At 35.4% G+C, this 25,612-nt stretch overlaps 1 protein-coding gene across 3 annotated transcripts in view; it reads right to left on the minus strand.

Moving 5' to 3' along the window:
• REV3L (REV3 like, DNA directed polymerase zeta catalytic subunit) overlaps positions 1-25,612 on the minus strand; it is a 190,605-nt gene that overhangs the window by 105,681 nt on the left and 59,312 nt on the right. For all 3 annotated transcript variants that reach the window (XM_059083580.2, XM_067011663.1, XM_067011664.1), the window contains 8 exons: positions 21,732-21,921; positions 16,180-16,254; positions 12,087-12,247; positions 6,890-6,989; positions 2,569-2,663; positions 1,899-2,003; positions 812-896; positions 576-724 (listed from right to left, as the gene is read on the minus strand). In XM_059083580.2, coding sequence (XP_058939563.1) covers positions 576-724; positions 812-896; positions 1,899-2,003; positions 2,569-2,663; positions 6,890-6,989; positions 12,087-12,247; positions 16,180-16,254; positions 21,732-21,921 — 960 coding nt within the window. The remainder of the gene's footprint in view (positions 1-575; positions 725-811; positions 897-1,898; positions 2,004-2,568; positions 2,664-6,889; positions 6,990-12,086; positions 12,248-16,179; positions 16,255-21,731; positions 21,922-25,612) is intronic.

The raw sequence follows: 25,612 nt of genomic DNA on the forward strand, positions 1-25,612 counted from the left end.
CATATCCAGAAAAGGCAAATCTTGAGAAACAAGGAAGTAGATGAGTGGTTACTTGGGGTTGGAGGTGTGACTGTAAATGGACACAAAGAATCTTTTGAGGAGAAGGAACTATTCTAAAATTGAATTATGGAGATGTTAGTACAACTCTGTAAACTTACCATAAATCACTGAATTATAAACTTAAAATGAGTGAATTTTATGCTACATAAATTATACCCCAATTAAGTTATTAAAAAACATAACATTGAATGAAAAAAGCAAGTTGCTTAATCTACACCAAGTAGGACACCATTTATGTAAAATCTAGAACCTAAAATAATAGTATATGTTTTAGACATACATATATAAGAAAATACAAAATCATATATTGTAACAGTTTGTACCAACTTCAGAATAGTGCTTACCTCTAGAGATGAAGAGAGGGTAAAAGAATGGGAGAGAGGTCTTTGCTACATCAATGATGTTTACTTCTTAGGGAAAAAAGTTAGCTAACTCAACCAAATACTAATATCTCAGTGCTAGATACACAGGATATCTGTTATGGTATTTTCTGTACACTTGAAAGAAATCCTCACCTTTGCTCAACTCTGTGTCTTTGTGGACTTCTACCATATTAGCCGGTGTACAGTGAGGAATTTCAGGAGACAGAACCTCAGAGTGCAATGTTAATTCAGCAGAGAACTCCTGGGATCCATCGCTGTAGTCCACAGATCCTGACAATGTTCTGCTTAATTAAAACATATCCTTTATAACAAACTATATATCAAAGCAATAAAATTATTTCTGAGATCTATAATAAATAACCACTTACACAGAGAAATCATTCTGTTTGAGAATTTCCTGAAGTCTCTTCTGAAATTTTTTTTCACTTTCTGTTGCTGGCACAAACCTGCGATCTTTGAATTTTAAAAGTGCATTAAAAAATGTAGATAGCAAATGAATGAAATATTTTCCTTTCTCCTAGAAGAGCTTTTAAAATGGTAGCAATTTCCTATCCTTGACACATATACCACCACCTAAAAGTAGTCCTATTATAAATTAAACAAAAGAGAAATAGTTGTTACTGAAGCTATGAAATTAAGCACTTAAAGTCAGTCTGAGATTAAGTTCTATAACTTAAATCTAAAAGAGAAAAACATCATTTTCTACCTATAAATGTATCATACACATTGAACCTAGAAATTTTCCCTTTATAAAATATTTCTATTTTAAAAGGCATTAAAGGCATTCAAAACTTATCAAAGGATTTTTAGTGTCCAAGAGATTATAATACAAATTTTAATTGGACTTCAGTACAGGCTTACTACTGTATTTCAAATACATTTGTCTTTTGAATTATGTCTTCTATTCTTTTACCTTTATTTAAAAATTTTTGTTGTATCCATGGCATTACTTAAGCCCCTTCAAATTCTTTTTGAATATAGCGAGGTTTAGCAAAAAATAAAATGAGTATTTTCTTCAGAGATGTACAAGGTAATCAAAGTCAGAATTTATATGACATACCCAGAAAATAACATGGGGGCAGAATATCATGGGTGACATTTTCAAAGCGTAATGAATTAAACGAAGTGTTTCTAAGTTGTGATTCATGCTCTTCTGTAAGTATTCTATAGCTCATTTGGAAATACAAGAAGTTAAAACATACCACAGAATGAAAAAGGAGAAAAAGGTACTACCAGTGAAAACCAAGGCCAATGAAGATGTCAATTTCTCATGCGAAGAGAGACAATGAGTGACACTTTGGAGGTACAGAATTATGGTTCAGAGCAATGAGAATAGGGAAAATATATATAGAAAATTTAAAGGTAGTTTGAAAAGCAAAATCTAATGTCAAGGTAAAAACTCAATGGCTTAAACTTTTCCATTAAAATATCCAGTTAAAAGAAAATCATTTATACCTTGTGATTCGGGTTGACTAATTTGAGAAGTTTCATTTTTGTTTCTTCGCCGTTGTTTTTCATCTTCCCATATGGCCTGTAGACCAGGGTTTCCACCAATTTGAGCTGTAATCATAATACTTCAATATTACAAGGGTCAAAGTGAAAAATACTTGCTTAAAAAAACGAAATCCATACTTAAAAAAAATACTGTCTTTTAAGAAAAACAATTACCTACTGTGTAATAAAACAGACAAATTATCCCAACCTATATTTACTATATTACTCCTTTTTTAGTTTTCCTACTAGTTCCCCAAAACACAGCAAGTGAATAAGATTCAAACATTTGATAATAGCCAGCAGACCTAAAAGTCTCCTCCCTGGTATATAACCTGGAAATAAAAAAATTAAAAGGCAGAGCATAGTAAATTCTTTTATAATGGCTAATTTATTTAGTGTCACACTTACTTTAGGTTCATGTCTATGCAAACAAACTCATATGAATGAAAGCATAAATGAAAAAATAATGACTATCTCATCAGAGGTACAGAAAAAAAATCTTCATCACATTTTACATCCTCCTTCTTTAAATAATTTCACTTCCCTAGTAATGTTTTCTTCCCTACTTTTTCCATCCTTTGGTCATGGATTTTTAAAAATAAAAACATATTAAGAATAACTGTGTATATACCTTCAATGTCCAACCGATTTAAGATATCAGCAGCTACAGCATCCACTTCTAATTCACAAGTACTCTGTGGTTCAACACCTTCCAGTATTAAAGAGCTGTATTAAAGAAGTATCAAAAGACACAATAATTATGTAAGAGAAAATTTTCTTAAGAGTTTTATTACTTAACAATTCTTCATGTTCACGCAGTAACCAGAAAAGCCAGTGATATTATATTAATCCACAATTATTCATGACATAATTGATACTCTGTGTGTATATACAAAGAAATGAAAAACAGGAAGAGAAACACAAAATTGACAACTCCATTAAGATACTTTTGGAGTCTATTTCATATTTTGGTTCATTATATTTTATAGAAAAGGAATGTACAATGTTTCAGCATGTGGGTCACATCTAGGGCAGGATGCGATAACAGAGGGACAACAGAGGGGATGCATCAAAAATCATACACACATGCAATTATTTGCCCAGAGGCATCTATCTCAGCAATCATAGATGGTTTTTAAAAATGAGGAGGGAATATATATATAAAACAAGAGATGAGGGGAGGTGAACATACTGAAAAGTGGGCAAATGATACTGTTCTCCCTGCCCTCAACTACTGCTGAGCTGGGGAATGTTTAAAATTTTTCCATAACTATAGAATTGAGAAACCACACGAGTCCAATAGTGGGATCACAGGTAGGAAGAGGTGACACCATGAGGTCATTACTTTTTATGAGAACTACAGAGAACTATTCCCCACTAATGCTCTTTGATTCAAAAGCATTTTTGTTTTTCATCAGAACCACATGAAAGATTTCAGATGACACCATATAAATGTCCCTGCTTGACAGAATAAACATAAGACAACTAGTATGGATCCCAATTTATCCATTCCAAAATTCAGATCTCCTACCAATAGGGACACCAAATGAAAAGGAGAGAACTTTTACTAGAAAGTGTGATAGAAGATTTCATTAATATTTGAAACATTTAAAAATGTTTTACAAGAAACATTAACAAAACCTCATTTTCCATTGTCTATACCTAAGGAATGGGTGTTTGAATAGAAATTTTGATGGAATATTAGAGATTAATTTGTTAAACCACAGAACTTTTACTATTTATATATACGTATAGACACAACACACACATATACCTTTTTACGATTGATAGAGAGGGGACATATTAGTCAACCTATCACAATATATCCATCCCTTTAACTTTCAGAAAAATTCTCAATATAGCTTGTTTTCTTTACTCATATAATTTACCAACATCAGTTATGCCATGAATTAAAGTACCACATAAAATAGTTTTTGGCCAACAGTTTTCTCCTTTACACTAAAAAGTTTCACACTTTTGGAAGCGTTGTATTACACATTTCAAGGGTGAATTTTCCAGGAGTAGAATATTTGTGACAAAGGAGGGAAACAATAACATTAAAAAATTCAATCTCATAGTAGAAATTTACAACTATTTCTTGCCTACTTCAGACATTCAGTAAAGGAGGAGTTCCTAGGGAAAGGAAATAGTTTTCAGAATTAAAAATTTGTTTCCAGTAAACAGAAAAATTGTGAGTAAAAAAATTGAGTCAGCAAATACATGTAGACCATTCATTTTAGTCATGAAAGGTAGATAAGCAATACAATGGTATTTAGAAAACCATGCCTCTCTGAACATTTCTGTTCATAGCTTAACAAAACAATTACAGTCAGTAATTACAATCACTGAGGGTGGAGATCAGACATCTACAATTTAAAAAATCTCTTCAGATCATTCTGATGGACAGCAAGGTTGAGATTACTGCAGTAGACTCAACTTTTGTGAATTCAACACTCTGGCAAATGACCTTGAAGGTCCATGATATGTGGTAATTTACAATGAGCTAGCAGGTAAGGTTAGTACAGCTGCTAACTCAGCACTCTTATCTCATTATGAGTGTGTTCCTCTCTATTTGTTATAGCCCTTGAAATAATGTTTGTGAAGGGATATAAAATACTTTTGGGTTAAAAAAACAAACAAACAAATAAAGGTACCCAGAGGAAGGTGCTAGTACTGGGGATAAAAATGAGACTAATAAAATTTAAGAGCACTGATTTGGCAAAAATGTTTGACATTATGTTATCTATATTTGATGAAATTATGGATTTTCATGTTTGATATAAGAAACCTAAAAACTTGGGACAAAAATATATAGCTAGCCTACATTTATTATAAATTCTAATTCTGAATACCTTATCTAGTTTCACTAGTTTGCCTTTTCTTATCTTTGCTCTTAAAATGATTCAAACTTTTCATTATAATACAGAGAGCTTCTCCAAACTAACTCATAAGCAGTGAAGCTTTACTATATATAGTCTTATGACCTAACCAGAAAGATGTTTGTTCAAAAAGGCTTCAAATAAAAATAAACCTGGACTTGAATTGATCATGCAAAAAACAAGTTACTCAATGTAGAATTTTGAAAACCACGGGATCTAGTGAGTAGGTAAAATCCTTGGGTTAAGTTGATTTGCTCCAATTTTAGAGACATAGAGGAACTGTATCACAGGCATAAAAATGAGGCAGTAAATAGTTTGTCAGTCACTTTGCTCTGGACTGATTAGAAATTGAATTGGATGTGGTAAATAATGCTCTCTCTAAAGTTGATACCACTTCAACACAATTATAAAAACAATTCTGCTGTATCTGAGAAGGAACCTAGAAGTACATGTGTATGTGTACATATACAACTTTTATCAAACAGTCCTGATACACATTAACTGAATCTAGACGTAAAGCAAATCACTGTCCATTTGAAGACTTTGAAGTCTCATTCTGGTATAATATTCCAGTCATAAAACAATGTATTTCAATCATTATTTAATGAGATTCTCTCTTAATTTTAGGTCTTAAAAAGCCCAAGTAATTCTATAATATGGAAATTCTGTAAAGAACATATTAAGATCTTAAACTATATAAATTAAGCTCTAAACAAATATTTTTGACAGTTTATCTTCAATTGATTAATAAATTCACATTTTCTTACCTTGAAATAAAAAATAAAGTTATTTACCTAAACACTTTCTACTTTGCACTTTACATAAAAAATATCTGCTTAGGGCTTCCCTGATGGCACAGTGGTTGAGAGTCCGCCTGCCGATGCAGGGGACACGGATTCGTGCCCCGATCCGGGAAGATCCCAGATGCTGCGGAGCGGCTAGGCCCATGAGCCATGGCCGCTGAGCCTGCGCGTCCGGAGCCTGTGCTCCGCAACGGGAGAGGCCACAACAGTGAGAGGCCCGCGTACCAGAAAAAATAAATAAATAAATAAATAAATCTGCTTAAAAACGTATCAGGTGACATATGTGTGGTGAAAAGAGGATACCATACCACCCTATCAATATCCAAATGATCAATAAAAGGATCAAGAAAGCTTGGGCAACAACTTTGTGGCATAAAACAGAAATCCTCTGAGTTCTATGTAGATTAAGCTATTACTGATAATTTAGATAGGTACTGATTATATATCTGCTTTATGGTAGGGAAATCTAAACATTTGGAATATGTTACCACCTCTAAGAAAGTCTAATAAATAATAAAAGTCAAAAGAAATTATAAGTTGTATTATTCATATATACTATGTCAGCCCACTTTTTTCCCCACAAATATTTAATATTTGGAAATATTTAGGGGTTATTTTTATTAAAAATATTCGCCATTTAGGTTTTTTTTGGCTGTGTTGGGTCTTTTTTGCTATGCGCAGGCTTTCTCTAGTTGCAGCGAGTGGAGGCTACTCTTCACTGCGGTGTGTGGGCTTCTCCCTGAGGTGGCTTCTCTTCTTGCAGAGCACAGGCTCTAGGCACGCGGGCCCAGCGGGCTCTAGAGCACAGGCTCAGTAGTTGTGGCACACGGGCTTAGTTGCTACTCGGCATGTGGGATCTTCCCAGACCAGGGATCGAACCGTGTCCCCTGCACTGGCAGATGGATTCTTAACCACTGCGCCACCAGGGAAGTCCCGCCATTTAGGTTTTAAATTGTTATTTTGAGATTTTTACTTGACAAGTTATAGGATGTCAATTTAGAATGTACAAAGAAGATGGATGTTGGAGAGAAGTATAAACACATCCAGATTTCTTTTATTAATTAGGTAATAACTAGGTACATTTTCATGGTCTGTTCTTGAAATCTATGATCCGTGTAATACACTAATGTTGAGATTTGCTTTCCTGATAAACTTATAGATAAAAAACAATTACAATAAAGGTTAAAATTAAATTATGCTAACCACTGATTTTTGAATAGAGTAGGATATATGTAAATAACTTTTCCTTTCCTTTAAAACATAAACTAACCTTGGTATTTCGTCTTCTTCCCACCGAAATAAAGTACCAGTAAGAGAATTTCTTCCTGGTAGCTGATTCTTGCAAGATCCACTCGCACGTAATGGATCACCTAGGAATAAAAAGGTAAAAGGGGTAAATTCCACTTTTAACTTACATATAACTACCCTTTAAGTATATCAGTAAACAACCCATATGACCAGTTCCTAAAATTGTATCCTAAAAATTCATAAACATACCAGAATGCATATGCACAGTGGAGAGTAACGATTCCAAACCGAGTTGGGGAAAAGTATTTGCAATATATGGATATGAAAGAGAAATGCCCACAATACTTTCATACTAGAATAGAAGTATGATACATTTAAATGCGCTATTGTGATAGGTATGCTTCAAATCTCATTTTAAAAATAAAGAACTAAGAATTTTTGTAGACTTTAAATTCCTAGGGTATTCTATATGAGCCTCAACTAAAATTCTAGTGGAAATCAGATTCCAGATAAAATTCAAAACATACTTTAACGCTAATCCCTGAATAAAAAGAAAATACACAATGCATTTCGAAAGTAATGGCAGTAACAGTGAGTGGAAACCTGGGGCAAATGCGAATACAATTTGACGAGCAGTTGGAGGGAACTATGCATTTGCTTAGTTGTCCCAGCTGCAGAAACTGAGTCCTGGGGCCATGCTTTGGAAGTAGTCTCTAAATTTTAGCAATTTTTTTGTGATCTCTTATGGGAAACTTAAATTTTCAGATAAAGAAAGCTTGAGCGAGTGGCATAGAAGGAATCTTAACATTAAGAAAGATATTAAATTTGCAATCCTCTCCAACTAAATTTGATACTTTTTCTTATTTGGTTAGTTTGATCACAAAATTATGTAATTAATTAGACTTACCATCTTTGCTATTTTAACAAAACACATAACAAACCATGGAACTGATTCTATATACCTTCAGAAGTTTTTGAAGGCTTTGCTGTTATGTGGCTAGGGTATTTATATGAAATTACTTTGCAAGTTGTAAATTAAAACACAAATATTATTTTCTAAGAAATTTATATGAGTGAAAAATCTACACAAGTTTACTAATTCAAAGTTATCTATCACAGTATAAAAATTCACACTTTACCTCCACTTTATGTATTATTTTATTTTATAAATACATATATAATTCTTTTCAACTCTGGATGTTAAAAATGTAATATAAAGCCACTATGGAGAACTGTAAAAAAAATCCCTCTGTGATGCTAAAAATATTTACTCTATTTAAGTACTTCTATATACTTCACCTTAACAACAGTAATTAGCAACATCTCCGTTTCATTTGGCAACTGAGTATACAACTGAATAATAAGACAAAATCGTATATGCATATGTAATATTAAAATTTCTAAATATTTTTCACTTTTGAATTTACTTTCAAAAGACTACATTATGTACTAAATTAACTTGTCTTACAAGATTAAAATGTTAAGTTGTGCATATATATGTAACACATTTACAATAAGTTTACTGTCCATTTAATTATGCATCTGATATTACGTGACAAAATATAATACAAAAATATTCACCTATTCTTTTCATGATTTCATTATCTTTTATCTATTTTTTTACAAAACAAAACAAAAGCCTAAAATAAACATTTTATTTCACAATACTTGAAATTTCCCTGCTTTTAATTTCCCCAACTAAATTTCATATACTTCTGCCTTCAAATTGTAAAAATTTTACATATTTTGAAAAAAATCCCTTCCAATACTCATCTAACTTTTATAACTAAAATAAATGGCTTACATATACTTGCTAATTCAAACTTTTCTCATGCTTTTTCACCTACTGGAAACAAACTTTTGTAAAACTGACCTCCTTTTCCTATAAATACCTCCCGTACATTCTCTAGAACATTTTCAATTCGTCAATTCTTCTTGAACTCCCAGCTATATTTGACACTGATAACCAAACTGTTATTCTTTTTTCCCCCAATAACCTTTACATTTTGGAATAATTTTAGATACAGGAAAGTTACAAGGATAGTACAGTACAGTTTCTGAATCTGCTTACCACACCCCTCCCATTGTTAACATTTTACATTATCAAAGCACATTTATCAAAACAAAAAACCTGACACAGATACCTTCCTATTAACTACACTATACACTTTATTTGAATTTCAACAGTTTATCCACTACTGTCCATTTTCTGTTTCAGGATCCAATGTAGGGTACCACATTGTAGTTAGTTATCACGTCTCCCTAGTCTCCTCTGGTCTATTTCTCAGTCTGTCCTTGTTTTTCATGACATTGACAGTCATGAGTACTGGTCAGTTCACCTATAGGACGTCCTCCAATCTGGGTTTGTTGATGTTTTCCTCATGATTAGATGTTATTATGGGTTTCCATGAAGAATACCACAGAGGTGAAGCATCCTCATCATATCATATGAGAGGGGACACGATATCCACATGCCATCACTGGAGATGTTAACCATCAATACTTGGTTACGGTACAATTACATGGGTTTCAAGAATGCATAGAATCATACCACCACGCCAGTAACATACAGAATAATTCCTTCATCCTAAAAGTTCCCCTATATATTGGCTTTGTAGTCAACATTCTCCTCTTCTCCAACTCCTGGCAACCACTAATATGTTTTACATTTCTATAGTTTTGCCTTTACCAGAATGTTGTATGAATAAAATCAAACAACTTGCAGTCTTTTGGGTCTGGCTTCTTTCACTTAGTAAAATGCATTAAAGGTTCATCGATGTTGTATGAGTCAAGAGCTTGATGTGTTTTACTGATAAATTGCATTCCACTGTATTGGTATGTAACAGTTTATCCATTGCCCCATTGAGTGGACATCTTGTTTACTTTAGATTTTTAGCAATTATGAAATAAAGTTGCTATATACATTTGCATACAGGTTTTTAGGTGGACATGAGTTTTAAATCACTTGGTAAACATACAGGAGTGTAACTGCTGGGTCATATGGTAAGTCTATATTTAACATTACAAGGAACTGCCAAACTGTCTTCCAAAGTGACTACACCATTTTGCCTTCCCACAAGCAATGAATGAGAGTTGATGCTGTTCTCATCCTTACCAGCATTTGTTTATTGTTATTGTTGTTTATTGTTTATTCAGTTATATACTAGGTTTTTTTGGATTTTAACCATTCTAATAGGTGTGTAATGGTTGCTCTTTGTGGTTTTAAAATGCATTTCCCTAATGATATATACTGTTGAGAATCATCTATTCCTGTTTGCCATCCTTATATCTTCTTTTTTTTTTGTGGTATGCGGGCTTCTCACTGTTGTGGCCTCTCCCGCTGCGGAGCACAGGCTCCAGACGCTCAGGCTCTGCGGCCATAACTTAGGGGCCCAGCCGCTCTGCGGCATGTGGGATCTTCCCGGACCGGGGCACAAACCCGTGTCCCCCGCAACGGCAGGCAGACTCTCAACCACTGCGCCACCAGGGAAGCCCCTTATATCTTCTTTGTTGAAGTGTCTGTTCAGCTCTTTTGACCATTTTTAATGGGGTTGTTTGCTTTCCTATTATTGAGTTTTAGGAATTCTTTATATATTCAAGATATAAGCACTTTATCAGATATGTAATTTGAAAATATTCTCTGCCAGTCTGTGACTTATCTTTTTATTATCTTATTTTTTACAGAGAAAAAGTTTTTAACTTTGACAAAATCAACTTGTCAGGAGATTTTCTCATTGTTTTCTTCTAGAAGTCTGACAGATTTACATTTTACATTTAAGTCTATGATCCATTTTGAGTTAATTTTTATACAAGGTATGAAGTATCTGTCTGGTCTCTTTTATTTTTATTTTCTGGCATATGGATGTACAATGATTCCACCACCTAAGATGAAGTTCTAGATTTGGGAATCTCTTTTAGTCCCAGGAGATTCAAATTGGGCTGAAATGTTTCAAAGTTGTTCCACTTCCTAGTTTGGGTATATCTCTTTGGAACCCTACCTTACTCTGGAGGGTTCCAACCTGTCGAGCAGGCCCTGAGTTGTTGTTTCTGGCTCCCTCACCTAGTAAGGCTGTCTCAATGGAGGTAGCCAGGATTAGCAAACCCCACAGGGCAAAGGCTGTTTTCAGCACTCTATTTCCTCTTTTGGCCAGTACTTCTTTATTGTTTATAATCTCTGTGATAGATTAAGATTAAAAAAAAAATCTTACCTAGTTCTTAAATTGGTTTTAGTAGGAGGGTGGATCTCAATAACCTAACCTACCATTCAGGGGGAAAAAGTCCTCCCTGGTTACTTTTCAGAACACAGTTTGGGTATGGTAGAAGAAACCCAAGGAGTTAAACCAAAAAAGAATAGCTGGTAAACAACAAGAGAAAAAAAAAGCTAACTTTTGGTTTTAAAAGTTTGTCAGTGAAAGAGAAGAAAATAATTATAACATAAAGGACAGTCGGGTTGGAGGAAAAATGTTGGTTTCACTTTGTTTTAAGTAGAGGAGAAGGAATACAACAATAAAATGCAAAAGATGTTACAGCATTTTAACCAGAAATTCCATTCCTAGGTATATACCCAAGAGAAATGAAAACATATGGCTACACGAATACTTGTACATGAATGTTCACAGCAGCACTGTTCATAATAGCCAAAAGGAGGAAACCCAAACATCCGTCAATTTATGAATCAATAAACGAGGTACCACATTGACAGCAGAATATTACCTGGCCGTAAAAAGGAATGAAATACTGATACCTGCTACAACATGGATGAACCATGAAAACATTAGGCTAAGTGAAAACAAATAAACATATAATTCCATTTATATGAGATATGCAGAATGGGCAAACAAGAGAGACAGAAAGAAGATTCATTGTTGCTAAGGGAGGACTGGGGGTAATTGATAAAGATTTCCTTTAGAGGTGTTGAAAATGTTCTAAATTTGATTGTGGTGATGGATGCACAGCTCTGTGAATATATTAAAAACCACAGAGGTGTCCAATTTAAATGAGTGAATTTTAAGGCGTGTGAATTATATCTCAATAAAGCTATTACCAAAAAAATTTATTTTGAGATTCTTTTCTTGATAAACTCTAAGACATTTTTGCATATTTCTTTTTATTCCTTATCCACTCAGCATTTATTTTCTAAATATATATTATTTTATAAATCATAAATTACATAATACTTGTTTCAAAGCTTTAATTTGAACTTGCAAAATTAACCTTACTTTTCCTCCTTGCTTTTCGGAACTTGACAGCAGCCAGATTTATTAAATTCATTCCATACAGATTGTAGTCAATGAAGAGCTGTAGGAGGTAGGGAATATGCGCTTCATGAGGCTGATAAAATTTATTCATTATGGCTCCACTTTGCAAAAGTTCACATATCCTAAATTAGAAAAAAAAAGTTATATCATAAAATTATGTTTCCTAAAATGTTAAGTGAAACGGTGATTATAGAAATATAGAGAATAAAATACATTATACTAGCACACAAAATTTTGATTTCAATTATACTGGAAATTTGTATTTTGTTGGAAATTTAAAGTTTAAAATCAAGTTTTAAAGTAAGCTGCATGCTCTGAAAGAAAATGACAAAAAATGCCTTGAATGAAGAATATTTTGACTTCTAAAACTAATTTAATGCTAATTATACTGAAAAACCTAAAATGTCAAAAGGATTTTTTAAATATTAGCTTTTTTATAAAAGTTCAAAAAAATTTTGAAAAGATTATATAAAAATTCTAAAAAAGGACATATGACTCAATCAACCACACAGAGATGTTACCACTTTTGATATTTTTATTCTGAGTTATTTTTCCTTCATGATGGGGAATACAAACAATAGGCAATTATAAATAGTGCAATTGCTATGCAGGCGAAGTATATGAAACATCTAGAAGGGATATTAACCAGACTGTAGCTTCTGCAAAGCCTTCTTGAAGAGAAGTCTCTAAAGCAGGAGACTAAACAATGAACTGGAAATACTTTTTCTCAGAGAGGAAAAGAGTATTTCATGTGAATAAAATTGCACATGTAAAGGGTCACAAGAAAATGTGGTTTATTCAAGAACTGAAACCACTGAGTGAGGCTTAGAGACAGAGGCTATGGTGGGGGGGGGGGGGGGGGTAGAGAGGTAATGAGAAGTCAGATCATGCAGAGCCTATCAAAGACATCTGAAAAGGTGGTGGAATTTGCCTGTGAAGTGAAGAGCAGGAAAATGAAATGACCAGGTTAGCTAGAGAATGCAGAACACTAGAGACAGACAGAGAGTGAGAGATTACTGTGGAAAAACTAAGATGATGGTAGCTTTAACAAGGATCATGGAAATGTGTTGATTCAGGAGACATATAAGGAATAAAATGGTCAGGACCTGATGACTAACTAGATATGGAGGGTGAGACAACATGAGTTGAGGATAATGCCTAGATATCTTGGTTAAGCAGCTAGTTGGTGGTGCTACATTACTGGAAGAAAACAGGTTTGTTTGGGGATTTTATATGGAGAGGAAATAAAGACAAACTCAGTTTTAGACATACTGGAATATTCAGGGAGATTTCTATAAAAATATTAGAAATAAATGATAATAAAGATGAGGATAAGGATAATTTTATTAACAGAGTAGAGGAAACAAACATATTTTAGGGCACTATGTACTGGACACTGTGTTAGGTGCTCTAAATGCTTAATCTCAAGTAATTCTTACTACAAACCTATGGTACTACTATCTCCATTTTATAAACAGAGAAACTGGGTCTTAGATCAAAATGTTGTCCAAAATCACACAAATAAAAAGTGGAAGAGCTCAAATTCAACCCAAATTTTCTCTGACTTGACCCCTCACTCTTAACTATAGTGCTATTCTATTTATCCAGTAGATGGTTTGATATACTGGTCAGGAGCTCTGGAGGAAAATTCAAGCTATTGATATATATTTGGAAGACAAATGCATAAAGATTTTAAAAAATGGGAGTATGTAAGACTGTAAAGTGAAGGGAACATATATAGAGAAAAAAATCAATGCCTAAGACAAAAGTCCAACAACCACAATGTTAAAAGAGGAATCGACAAAATGTTGTAAATATGAATGAACAGAAAGGTATGAGGAAAACCAGAAAAGATTTACATCAAAGCAGCCTTGGGCTTCGCTGGTGGCGCAGTGGTTGAGAGTCCGCCTGCCGATGCAGGGGACGCGGGTTCATGCCCCGGTCCGGGAGGATCCCGCATGCTGCGGAGTGGCTGGGCCCGTGAGCCATGGCCGCTGGGCCTGCGCGTCCGGAGCCTGTGCTCCGCAATGGGAGAGGCCACAGCAGTGAGAGGCCCGCGTACCACCAAAAAAAAAAAAAAAAAAAAAAGCAGCCTTATTTTAAGGTACCTAAGCACTGACAAGTGGTCAAAAGGTAAGGACAAAGAGGTGTTAATTGGGTTTAACAACACTGAGGTCACTAATGAAGGCAATTTGAATGAAATGGTTGAAGTAGAGCCTATATTGGAGTAAGTTAAAGAGTGAATGGGAGGTAAGACACTGAACACACAAAGTATAGATAAATTCTTCTGGGCGGGGACTTCCCTGGTGGCACAGTGGTTGAGAATCCACCTGCCAATGCAGGGGACAAGGGTTTGATCCCTGGTCCGGGAAGATCCCACATGCTATGTAGCAACTAAGCCCATGTGCCACAACTACTGAGCCTGCGAGCCACAACTACTGAGCCTGCGTGCCACAACTACTGAAGCCTGCGCGCCTAGAGCTTGTGCTCTGCAACAAGAGAAGCCACTGCAATGAGAAGCCTGTGCACTGCAAGGAAGAGTAGCCCCCACTCGCTACAACTAGAGAAAAACCCGCGTGCATCAACAAACACCCAGCACAGGCAAAAAAAACCAAAAACCAAAAAACAAAACATCTTCTGGAAGAATAGCTATAAGTATGAATGTCTTTGAGTATGAATGTGTGTATGTGTAAAATTAACAGAATCTTATTAATATTTAAATGATGTGGATAGGGAGATGGGGAGAACTGATAGACGGAAGCAAAGGTCAAAGAGGGTGGAATATGAGCTTTAGAGGTAAGGGGGTAAATCTCTTCCACTGTAATAGGCAGTGAGAAGGACAGAATGGCTGTGAATAGATTTTAAGAATCTTTGATAGAAAATTAAGAGAGCTTTATTTTGATGGTTCTCAAACTTTTGGCCCTAGGACCCCTTTTCATTCTTAAAAATTATTGACAGCATCAAAGAGTTTTTGTTTATGTGGCTTATATCCATTGACACCAAATCAGGTTAAAACAGAAAATTTTAAGAAACTTATTTACTAATTTTAAAATAACAATAAACCCATTATATGTTAACATAAATAACAGTGTTTTATATATTAAAAAATCCTACATTTTCCAAAACAAAAACAATTTAGTGGGAAAAGGGGAATTGTTTTACACCTCTGCAAACCTCTGTTTTAATAGAAGACAGTTGGATTCTCACATCTGCTTCAGCTCAGTCTGTTCTGATATATTGTTTGGTTGAAGCATATGAAGAAAATCCAGCCTTACACAGATAAATAATTGGAAAAAGGAAGAGTAACTGAATAGCCTTTTCAGGTAAATGTTGATCTTTGTTTCTACTACATGGAAATGCAATGGAGTGGTAATTTCTTAAAGGTCAGCAATAATGTGGAATTTGAAACCATATCAACGAACTTTTTGTACTCTATTAAAATCTATTGGTTTACCTAACACTTGGAAGTATTTTTACCCAGCCATAATTTTCTAACATCATGCACTCGTCATTTGGAAAATATAGATCCACTAAGTCATATAAATCTTCTAAATGGTGATACATTTCATTAAACAATATGGAAAAAAATGTTAATAACATCACCTATCTCATCAGAAAAATCTTTTAAGTACTAAAAAGTGGTTAAGTTCACAGTAGAAAGCTCTCCCACTCTGGCCTCACTCTCACATATTTCTCCTTGCTTTGAAACTGAAGAACAAATTTCTCTTGGTATTGAACATTTGGTCTGGCTAGCAGGGCACTAGGATTATTATATAGAAGGCAGCCAATCATCTCTCTTTATATACTTCTACAAACTCTCTAAATCTAAGACAGAAAAGCAGCAGTTGGGTGTAAAACAAGGTCCCTTACCCTTACAATATCCTTCCTACAGTCCAAGCCATGACTCTCTCTCTTTACACATGTATGTACATATTATGGTCTCTTTCTTTAATAATGCTACAAACTATACAGGCCTTTCTTCTAGATGTTTTCTTTTTATTATTAAAATACTTAAGTGATAGTTATTCATTTTTTATTTCATTTATCTTTGTACCTTTTCACCATTGCAGGGTTGTAAAGATAGATCTTCATAAAGTGTCTTTCCTTCTCATGATAACCATAAAAAGGCCTGAAATAAAAGAAAAAGACATTTCAATTTATTTTCATCAGAGATGAAATAATGCAACTTATTGCCCTAAATGGACTCAGCTGGCCTAATTCAGTCTTACTTACATTGAATATTACCAACACCACCCCCCCACCGACAAAACAAAAGAACCTCCAAGACTTTTCAATTAAACCTACCACAAGGTTAACATATGACATTATAAAATCTTGTTACTTCTTTTAAAAAAGTTTAAAAATACCACTTAAAAAAAACTAGGGGGCTTCCCTGGTGGCGCAGTGGTTGAGAATCCGCCTGCCAATGCAGGGGACACGGGTTCGTGCCCCGGTCCGGGAAGATCCCACACGCCGCAGAGCAGCTGGGCCCGTGAGCCATGGCCGCGGAGCCTGTGCATCCGGAGCCTGCGCTCCGCAATGGGAAAGGCCACAAGAGTGAGAAGCCCGCGTACCACAAAAAAAAAAAAAAAAAAAAAAAACTAGGGACAAAAAGGAGCAGCAAACTATTTATACCTTAATTTCAATCATCATGGCTCTATTAAAAAGTGGCCCTTTACTCAGACCATGTATGAGAAGAACAGAGACCTTTCTGATACCTTTTCCTATTTCCCATTTTTTTCTGTCAAAAATTAAAGCTGTTCATCAACAAAGTCCTTTAATTGACAGAATTTGTATCACTTTCCTTATTTGTCTCTGTTATTTTCCAAGTTCACTAAGCAGAGACAATTTACCTGTTATACATATATACATATGTGTATGTGTGTATAAAACACACACTCAAATCAAAGGAAACCTGTGAAAACTCTGTCGACGGGAACTTAAGAGACTGAAAAGACGACGGCTTTACTAAGGACCCTATTTATGTTGAGGCTCGGTTCTTCTCAGGGTATCAGCTAGAGGGGGGAAAGGGAGAAGCAAAAATCTATGTGATAGGGAGAGAAACAAGTCCTCAATGCAAGAAGGAATAAGTTGGGTTAGATGTTATATCATTTCAGGAGGATCTGAAACTCTGATATACAGACTACCATTTTCAAAGATGATGTAATTAGAAACAATATAAATAGGTCTGAATTTATACACAAAATGAAAAGTATTTGCCTAGAGTTTGTCTGTAAATAGTGGTTGGTTAAATCTTTAGGTGGATAAACTCAATTTCTTTTCATTAAAAAAAATATTTTCCCCTTATGATGGGCACTAGGTAGAACTTACCCTCACTAGGACACCATTTCTCTCTGTCACATCTGACAGTGTAGTAGACCTCAAATACAGGAGTAAGTTGGCAACAGAATCATTACTTGAGGTATATTTAAACAACTTTTTTTAATATAAGCTATTTCAAGCCTTTAGGTCAGAACCATCTGTATGATTGCTGTAAAGCAATTTCTATTTAAAAAAAAAAAAAAAGGTCTAAAACGTTCTTTGTCTCATCCTTACCACTCACTCCAATCTTATCTCACAGCCACTCTTCCTTTTTCCTCCAGCCATTCTAAACATTTCAGCCCCTTCTAACTTGATCCACTCTCAAGTAATTTGCCATTCCCTCTGCCTGGAAAGTTCTGCCCTGAACCTTTGTATGGCTTACTTTCAGTCTTCATTTCAGGTCTCTGCTTAAACTCACCTCCTCAGAAAGGCCTACTCTGACCATCACTCCCTATCCCCTACCCTTTACCCTCCCCACCTTTTTTTTAAATAACACTTACTCTTTCCTGTCTAGTTTGATGCTGTTCACCCCATTTTTGTTGCCATGAAGGAAGGGGTGAAACACATTATAGGAATGATCTCATTCTCTCTCACCAACAAAATTCAATTCTTTATTCCTCCTGCTTTGGTATTTTTCATATACATAAATATAGCTCTCTGTCTAAAGATAGGAGTTATACCTTTAGCCAGATAAATGGAAAAAAGAATTAAATCTGCACTGGTGTGGTCCACATTATCTTTGCTTTTTGCTAAAAATCTTTAGGTTTTTACAATTAGAATCTTATAAATTTCAAAAACTGAATACAAGACTATCAAATCCCTACAATTATTTGTAAATCTAGGATTCTGCTTTTATATCTATTGTCCCAAAATATAGCCTGGAAATTCTATAAATTCAGTTTTCTGCTTCTTCTGGCCAAGAAAGTCTCTGTATAATTTAACCTGCAATCCTTACTTTCTGCTGTTGACTTTAGTTGATTTTGCCAAAAGAATTTCTCCACAGGGAGATTCTCTGGGAGAAAGAAAGTAGAATGAAGCAGAGTTGGAGAGGAGATATGCTTATATTTTTAAAATTATATCTGATAATTGGACTTAGTTTTTTAATATAACGAGAAGAAAAATGAGCACAGACAGTGTAAAAAGATGGATTAAGAATCTTTTCATAGAATATTTTCTAGAATCATGATAGCTAAGTGACAAGGAACCCCTGAAATGAGCCTAAGATCATGGTCCTCTCTCTTAACCCAGCTTCAGTATAGTATACAGTCTAGGAAGACTGGAATTAAATGTGTTCAAGTTTTAATTTGATAGCTAGATGCAACTTGCCTACTTAAAGAAGTAGGCAATACTGAACGAGTAAAGGAATCATAGAAGCTACAATGCATGGTAAGGGAAAAGGGGACCTATATAAGAAAAAAACATAGAAAACATTAGAACGGGAGAAAAAAGAGAATGGCAGCCATAAATTAGACTGAACAAGCTCATCTTTTGCTTCCAGGTCTCTAGATTTGTAACTCAACTAACTCGTAAAAATATGGCTATGCTTTTAACAAATGCCCACCAAAAATATAGAAAGACTGGTGACTCATTATTCATTCCACTAGGCTGTTTGGAGATTCAACTTTGAAATGAGAATATGGATAGGAAAGTTCTGAGGAATCATTAAACATAAAAAAAATTAGAATATAAAGCTGATGATTATCTTTAACCTAATTGTTGCTATCATAGGATGGGTGTGAACTTTTACCTCATTCATTTATTCAAACAAATAGTTACTGAGCCTTGTCTACTAAATGCCCAACACCATACAAGGTGCAAGGGATACAATGATGGACAGACAAACATGGTCCTTTTTCTCATGGAACTTACAGGCTGGTGGGAGAAACACATAAGAACTAATAAACAAAAAATTAAAATAACTGCAAACTATAGTAAAGTACCAAAGGAAACAAAGAATGGGCTAAGATACAGAATAATAATAATAACAACCTATTTTAAGGAGGGAAGTCAGAGAAAACTTCTCTGGAGAGGTGAAGGATTTGAAGGACTGGAGAGGGGTAGAGCACTCAAGGAAAGCAAACTGCATGTATAAAGGTGGGAAAGAGCTCAGCACATTAGAGGAACTGAAAGAAGACCAGTGTTTCTAGATGGAACACAGTGAACAAAGTTACAGAGGCAGACAGGGGTCAGATCACATAGGCTGTGGTTACAAACTTAAATTTTAATCTATAAACAATATGAAGCCACTCGAGGATTTTAAATGATTTTAAAAGGATCCAATTTACATTACAAGACAGGTACTTCTGCAGCTCTGGAGTGAGATAAGAACAGAAGAAGGAAATTCAATTAAAAGGATACTGTGGTGGTCCAGAAGAAAACCTGGATTAAGGTGGAAGAAGTAGACAGATTTAAGATGGATTTCATACAGATGTATTCAACTCATGTTCCAGTACGAGCTCTAAATCTTTCCTGCCAGCCTGCTCTATCTGCACAGACTCAAACTTTTGTAGTCATCCCTGACTCCTCTCACAAACCTCATCCAATCAGACAGCAAATCTTGGGGACTCAACACTCAGAATAGATCTAGAAGCTGACCACTTCTCACTACTCCCCTGCTACTACCCTAGTTCAAGCCACCATATTTTCTCACCCAGATTAATGAAACAAGAGTCCTAATGTTTTCCCTGTTTCAACTCTTATGTCCCTATGATCTATTCTTCCCACATTTGCTAAAGGAACCCCTTCAAGTTTAAGTTAGATCCTGGCTGCTCAAACTCATGCAATAGGCTCAGAGTAAAAGCCGAAGTCCTTAGAATAGCCTACTGTGGTGGTTTCTCAAACTAGAGTATGCATCAGAATCAGTAGAAAGGTTCACAAATTTCTGGGTCCCATCACCAGAGTATCTGATTCATTAGATGTGGGGTGAGACCAAAGAATGTATTTTGACTAAGTTCTCAAGTGTGTTAGTCAGAGTCCTCCAAGAAGTAGACATCAAAATATGCAAGAAATTTGTTAGTGGAAACACCTGTGAGAGAATATGAGGATGAACTCAGGAGAGGGTGGGACACCCACAAGACTTAGATACAGGTCTGATCTAAGTGAAGGAGGAAGGACAGAGGGAAGATGAGTGGAAGTGTCTTTTATTGCAGTGTGATTCTAGTGAAAGTTCAGAAAGGCGGTCCCAGAGTTCCCAAGTGTCTCCCAGAAACAGGCCTGCCTTAGTAGCCTTGCTCTGCTTAGCCACTGGCTGGGAGCAGCCTATGGAAAGCAGCTTCAGTTTACACAGAATGATAGATGGATTTTAGTGCAGTAGCTGGGACCATTGTTCAATTATGCTCTTTGTATTTGGAGATCTGAGAGGTGCATTCTCATGGCTGTCAAACCAGGTAAAAGTGATTTTGGCGATCCACTGGACAACATGATCTCCATTCTCTCATATCTCCCTAACCTCATTTTGTCCACTCTCCTTTCCCTCTACTCCAGACACCTGGCCTCCATTTTGTTCCCACTCACTCACCTTCAAGTCTTTGCTCAAATGTCATTTACCGTGTCAATGATGCCTTCCCTGATTACCCTATATAAAACTGCCATCAGTCTACTTCCCCACCCCATATTACTACTGATCCTTCTTACCTGTTCTACGTATTTTGTTCTATAGCATTAATTATCATGTAATAAATAAATGTATTTCATGTTCTGTTGGTTATTTTCTGTTTTCCATTACTAGAATGTAACCTCCATGGGGGCAGGGATCTTTGTTTTGTTCACCAATATAAAAGGTGCTCAATAAATACTTGATGAATAAATTACATGAATTTCTACAGTTCTAGGAAGCAGAGAAATGGAAAAAGTTAACACAAAAATTGCTGTTAACCATCTATCTTTCATTGCAATAAAAATGGACTTTAAAAAGTTACAGTTGGGCTTCCCTGGTGGCACAGTGGTTGAGAGTCCACCTGCCGATGCAGGGGACACGGGTTCGTGCCCCGGTCCAGGAAGATCCCACATGCCGCGGAGCGGCTGGGCCCGTGAGCCATGGCCGCTGAGCCTGCGCATCCGGAGCCTCTGCTCCGCAACGGGAGAGGTCACAACAGTGAGAGGCCTGCTTACCACCCCAAAAAAAAAAAAAAAGTTACAGTAAGAAATTCACCCTGGTTCCATTAGATTAGAAATAAAAGAAAAATGAACAGAGTATATTTGAATTGGATATGTTTTCTTTTAACTAGAACAGTAAATATAAATACAGATAAATAGAAATTTTAAAAGATGTTATCATATACTTACATTCCTGATACTAATGACACTTTGAACACGTGCTGAGCAGTGGAAGATGGATTGCCTAAAGCCACATTAAGTGCTCTGTCGATACTGAATGCCATCTGAGAAAGATAGCTTTCTGGCTGCTGTCCATAACCATCATATGGCACATAGAGGTAAGGAAAGATGCCATGTAGATGAAGACATGTCTTCTGACCTAAAATGTAACACATTGTAAAGTTTAGACTTGAGATGCATTTTAAAACCTTAACATTACAAAGCTCAGAATACAAGTCATTTAAATGGTCTAATGACAACACAGCTTATCTGAGGGAAGGGTTGAAGAAACTAACCCATAGTTAAAGCCACCTGTATTGACTATATTTTACAACAGAACATTTAGAAGCATTTTATAAATATAAGCATTACAGTTCGATTTAAATAGTAGTTTTGGTGAAAATACGTTTGAATATTTCACCCTCACAATCTAACTACTTTTATGTACTTCACTGAATTGCCCTATAACAGCGGTCCCCAATCTTTTTGGCACCAGGGACCGGTTTCATGGAAGACAATTTTTCCACGAAACTGGGGGCAGGGGATGGTTCAGGCAGTAATTCGAGCAATGGGGAGCAGCAGATTAAGCTTTGCTTGTTCACCTGCCACTCACCTCCTGCTGTGCGGTCCGGTTCATAACAGGCCACTGACTGGTAACCAGTCCACAGCCCAGGGGTTGGGGACCCTTGCCCTATAATACCACTTAATGCAGTGTTATGAAGCTTACAAAAGTTCGCTGAAAGTTTACTAAATAAATCAATGAATGTGTCTGTCTTGGCATTCCAGTGTGTGGAGTTTTGCTATGGGGGGGGGCGTGGGTTGGGAAGGGTAAAAATGAAATTTTGCTATTAGGGAAAAAAAATCAAAACAGACAAAAACAAATCAAAAGAAAACCCCTACAAATCAATTGTCTCTAATGAACTTCTGGATATTTAAATTGCACATTTGATGGAGTGGGACGGGGAGACACAAAGAGGGAAAAAACCCAGCATGCACACTTTCCAGGAAGCCATTACATCAGGCAAGGTGCAGAAGGGGTAAATGGTGCTGATTTGCCAACAGACAATCCCGTATAGTCATGATAGAGAAAGTAATATGAGTAAGAACCCACAAAATAAATGCTACAGAAACAGTAATGTATCCATGACAAGGTTAAGTAACAACAGCAGCAACAAAAAGCAGATGCATCATTATTCTCATGAATCTGGCAGGGCTGTATAAAAGCGGTTCCTTTCTTCTGAACATTGTCCCTCGTTCCCCTTGGGCACATGCCATTTGTCTAATTCAAACAGAGAGGAGAACAGCAGTGATGGACGAACACATGCATTTTTCTCATGCTGTCACTTACTACTGCCCTACCAACACAATCCTAGGGCTTCTCTCCCACCTCTTATCCCACTCTGTTCCACTGGCTTTTTCTTTTGGTAGAAAAGTATTTGTTTGATCACTATTTCCTATTTATAATTTAGGGTGATTTATGTAAAATACATAGAAAATAGTTCTATGTTCTGTTGATACTTGTATTTACACTTTTTACAGTGAATAACATCAGCTTGTCTTATTTTTAAGGTACAGCTATAACAGAATTAACAAATAAATCTGCAATAGTTATTACACAAAGTATAGCAAAACTGGAAAGGTCACATAATGGAATAAGATCTATGCCCTCCCAAGTACAGTATTCTCATTTGAGCTACCAACTTTGACGTTTTTGAAGAATTACAAATTGTGTTGCTGTTAGACCAATTTTAGTTTCTAATTTTATGTTACTTAATTTCAAAGGAATGAAAAAATATATTTTCAGTTAAAAGCAAATTCTTTAACCATTCTATTTTATTTCTAAATACGGCATGATACTACTTCCTAAATATGGCAGCTTTCAATTCTTCAAATAGAAAAAATTCAAATTGTAATGATGAGTGAGTCTTAAGAAAATATATTGATATTTTATCAATTTACTGATGATCTATTTGAATGCTTTTTAAACATCTCATGAAAAAAGGTTATAACCATTACACTTCTGGATATAAACCACAATTTGGTTAAAAGTAACTGGCATGCTAAACTATGGGGTGAGGGAGGTAGGGAGACAGAAAAGTATCCCCTTTTTAAGTTGACAAATAAAATATAAGACCGGTGGTTACAAAATTACTAGCATATTTCACAAGCAATATTGTAAGTTCTTAAGATATGAGTTTTACAGTCCATATCTTAATAATGGAAATCTGGGTAAACTTTATAAGAAATAATTATAAAATTTGATTTCTAATAGTTTCTTTATAGGCAGGATGTTCACAAAGTTCATAAAAAATTTTACAATATCCTCTTTTCATATCTCCTATGAAGTAGGGGCCAGAGAAATGATCTATTTATAGGCTTTGGAACAATAATTTGCGGAGTATGATTTAGAAAAAAAAAGCAGAAATCATTTATTTAGCAGGCACTGGACTAAGTGCTTTATATATATTAATTTCTAAAAGTTAGAACAACTTTGCAAGTATCACAAAGGTTAACTTTCCCAAAGTCACATACCTGTTAAGTAATTGAATCAGGATTTAAAAGCAGATCAACAAAATCTAAAACGAATGCTCTTTCCATTTAACCATTCTGGTTCAATGTTTTTAAGAAAGTAAATATTGGCTTCCTTAATCCTTAATTCCTCAGTTCTTATTTTGTACTGTAAACACCTGTTTTCTTATCTGGCTCTCCCATTTGACTGCAAATTCTTGGGAGCTGGTGCTGTGTTTGAATGATAGTAATATCCCCAGGATCCAGCACAAAACACATTAATATGTGTTTAACAGATATTTATTAAACGAATGAATGAACCACCAGCAAAACAGAATAGTTGCTTAAGAAGAAGGAATGGTGTGAAAGCCTAGAATATGTGAAAAAACAAATCTATGAAAACAGAGGGACTCTGATACAGCTAAGGCACCACCATCAGGGTTACAGATGAACATAAAGGATCTCCAGCTTATTGCACTTTCCTACCCTGAATGACCCGACGTCCCACGCAAAGCTGTAGTCACTAAATCAAGACAGATGCACCTCCATCTAGTTCTCCAGCAGCTGGGATAGCTCAGTGCTTTACTCACCACCCTTACTCAAGAACAATCTCCTGAAGAACAACCACAGCCTAAGGAATTCTCGGCAGAACCCTAACAGCTCTAATACAGAGTAAGTGTCACAGAAATTATGAGAAACAAGATTTTAAAAAGTTAACTCAAAAGTTAAAGAAAGAGAAATGTGTAAAAATGAACGAGAGTCAATTTTTGTCTTTTATCATTATAAAATTTGTGGTTCTGTCAGAGCATTCCTTTATCTTGTGACAAGATACAGGCCACTTTTATTTTTTTCCCCTCCATCAGCTCTATCCCACACAAATATGTGAAGCCATACAGATGTAAAGTCCCTCAGAGATGAACTAGTCTATCCTGACCCCCCCTCACTTAGGATTATTTTCGGCTGTGAGAAAACACCCTAAAATCAGTGCTTGTAAGCATTAAATTAGTGGCTTCTCTCTCATAAAAGAAGTCCAGATAGCTGGTTACGGATTCAGGTTTTTTTAACATCTATTTAGCGGCCTAGTGAAGAGGAACACTTGACTTCAGCCTAGAGGCTTTTCTACTATACTCCAAAGAATTCCACACACAGGATTCTTTCAAGAAACTTTTTATAAAATTAATAAAAGCTATGCCATTTCAAAACCTTACTAAACGATTTGGGATCCTGGATATTAGCTATTTCCAGGTAACGTGGATCCAAAGAAAGAAAATATCCCTACTTTCTGAATGCCCCTTATTATTGTCATGTGAAACTGAATTAAGGCAACAAATCCAGTAGGGATA

Source organism: Kogia breviceps, chromosome 13 (assembly GCF_026419965.1).
Source record: "Kogia breviceps isolate mKogBre1 chromosome 13, mKogBre1 haplotype 1, whole genome shotgun sequence".
In the NCBI taxonomy this organism is placed as follows: Eukaryota; Metazoa; Chordata; class Mammalia; order Artiodactyla; family Physeteridae; genus Kogia; species Kogia breviceps.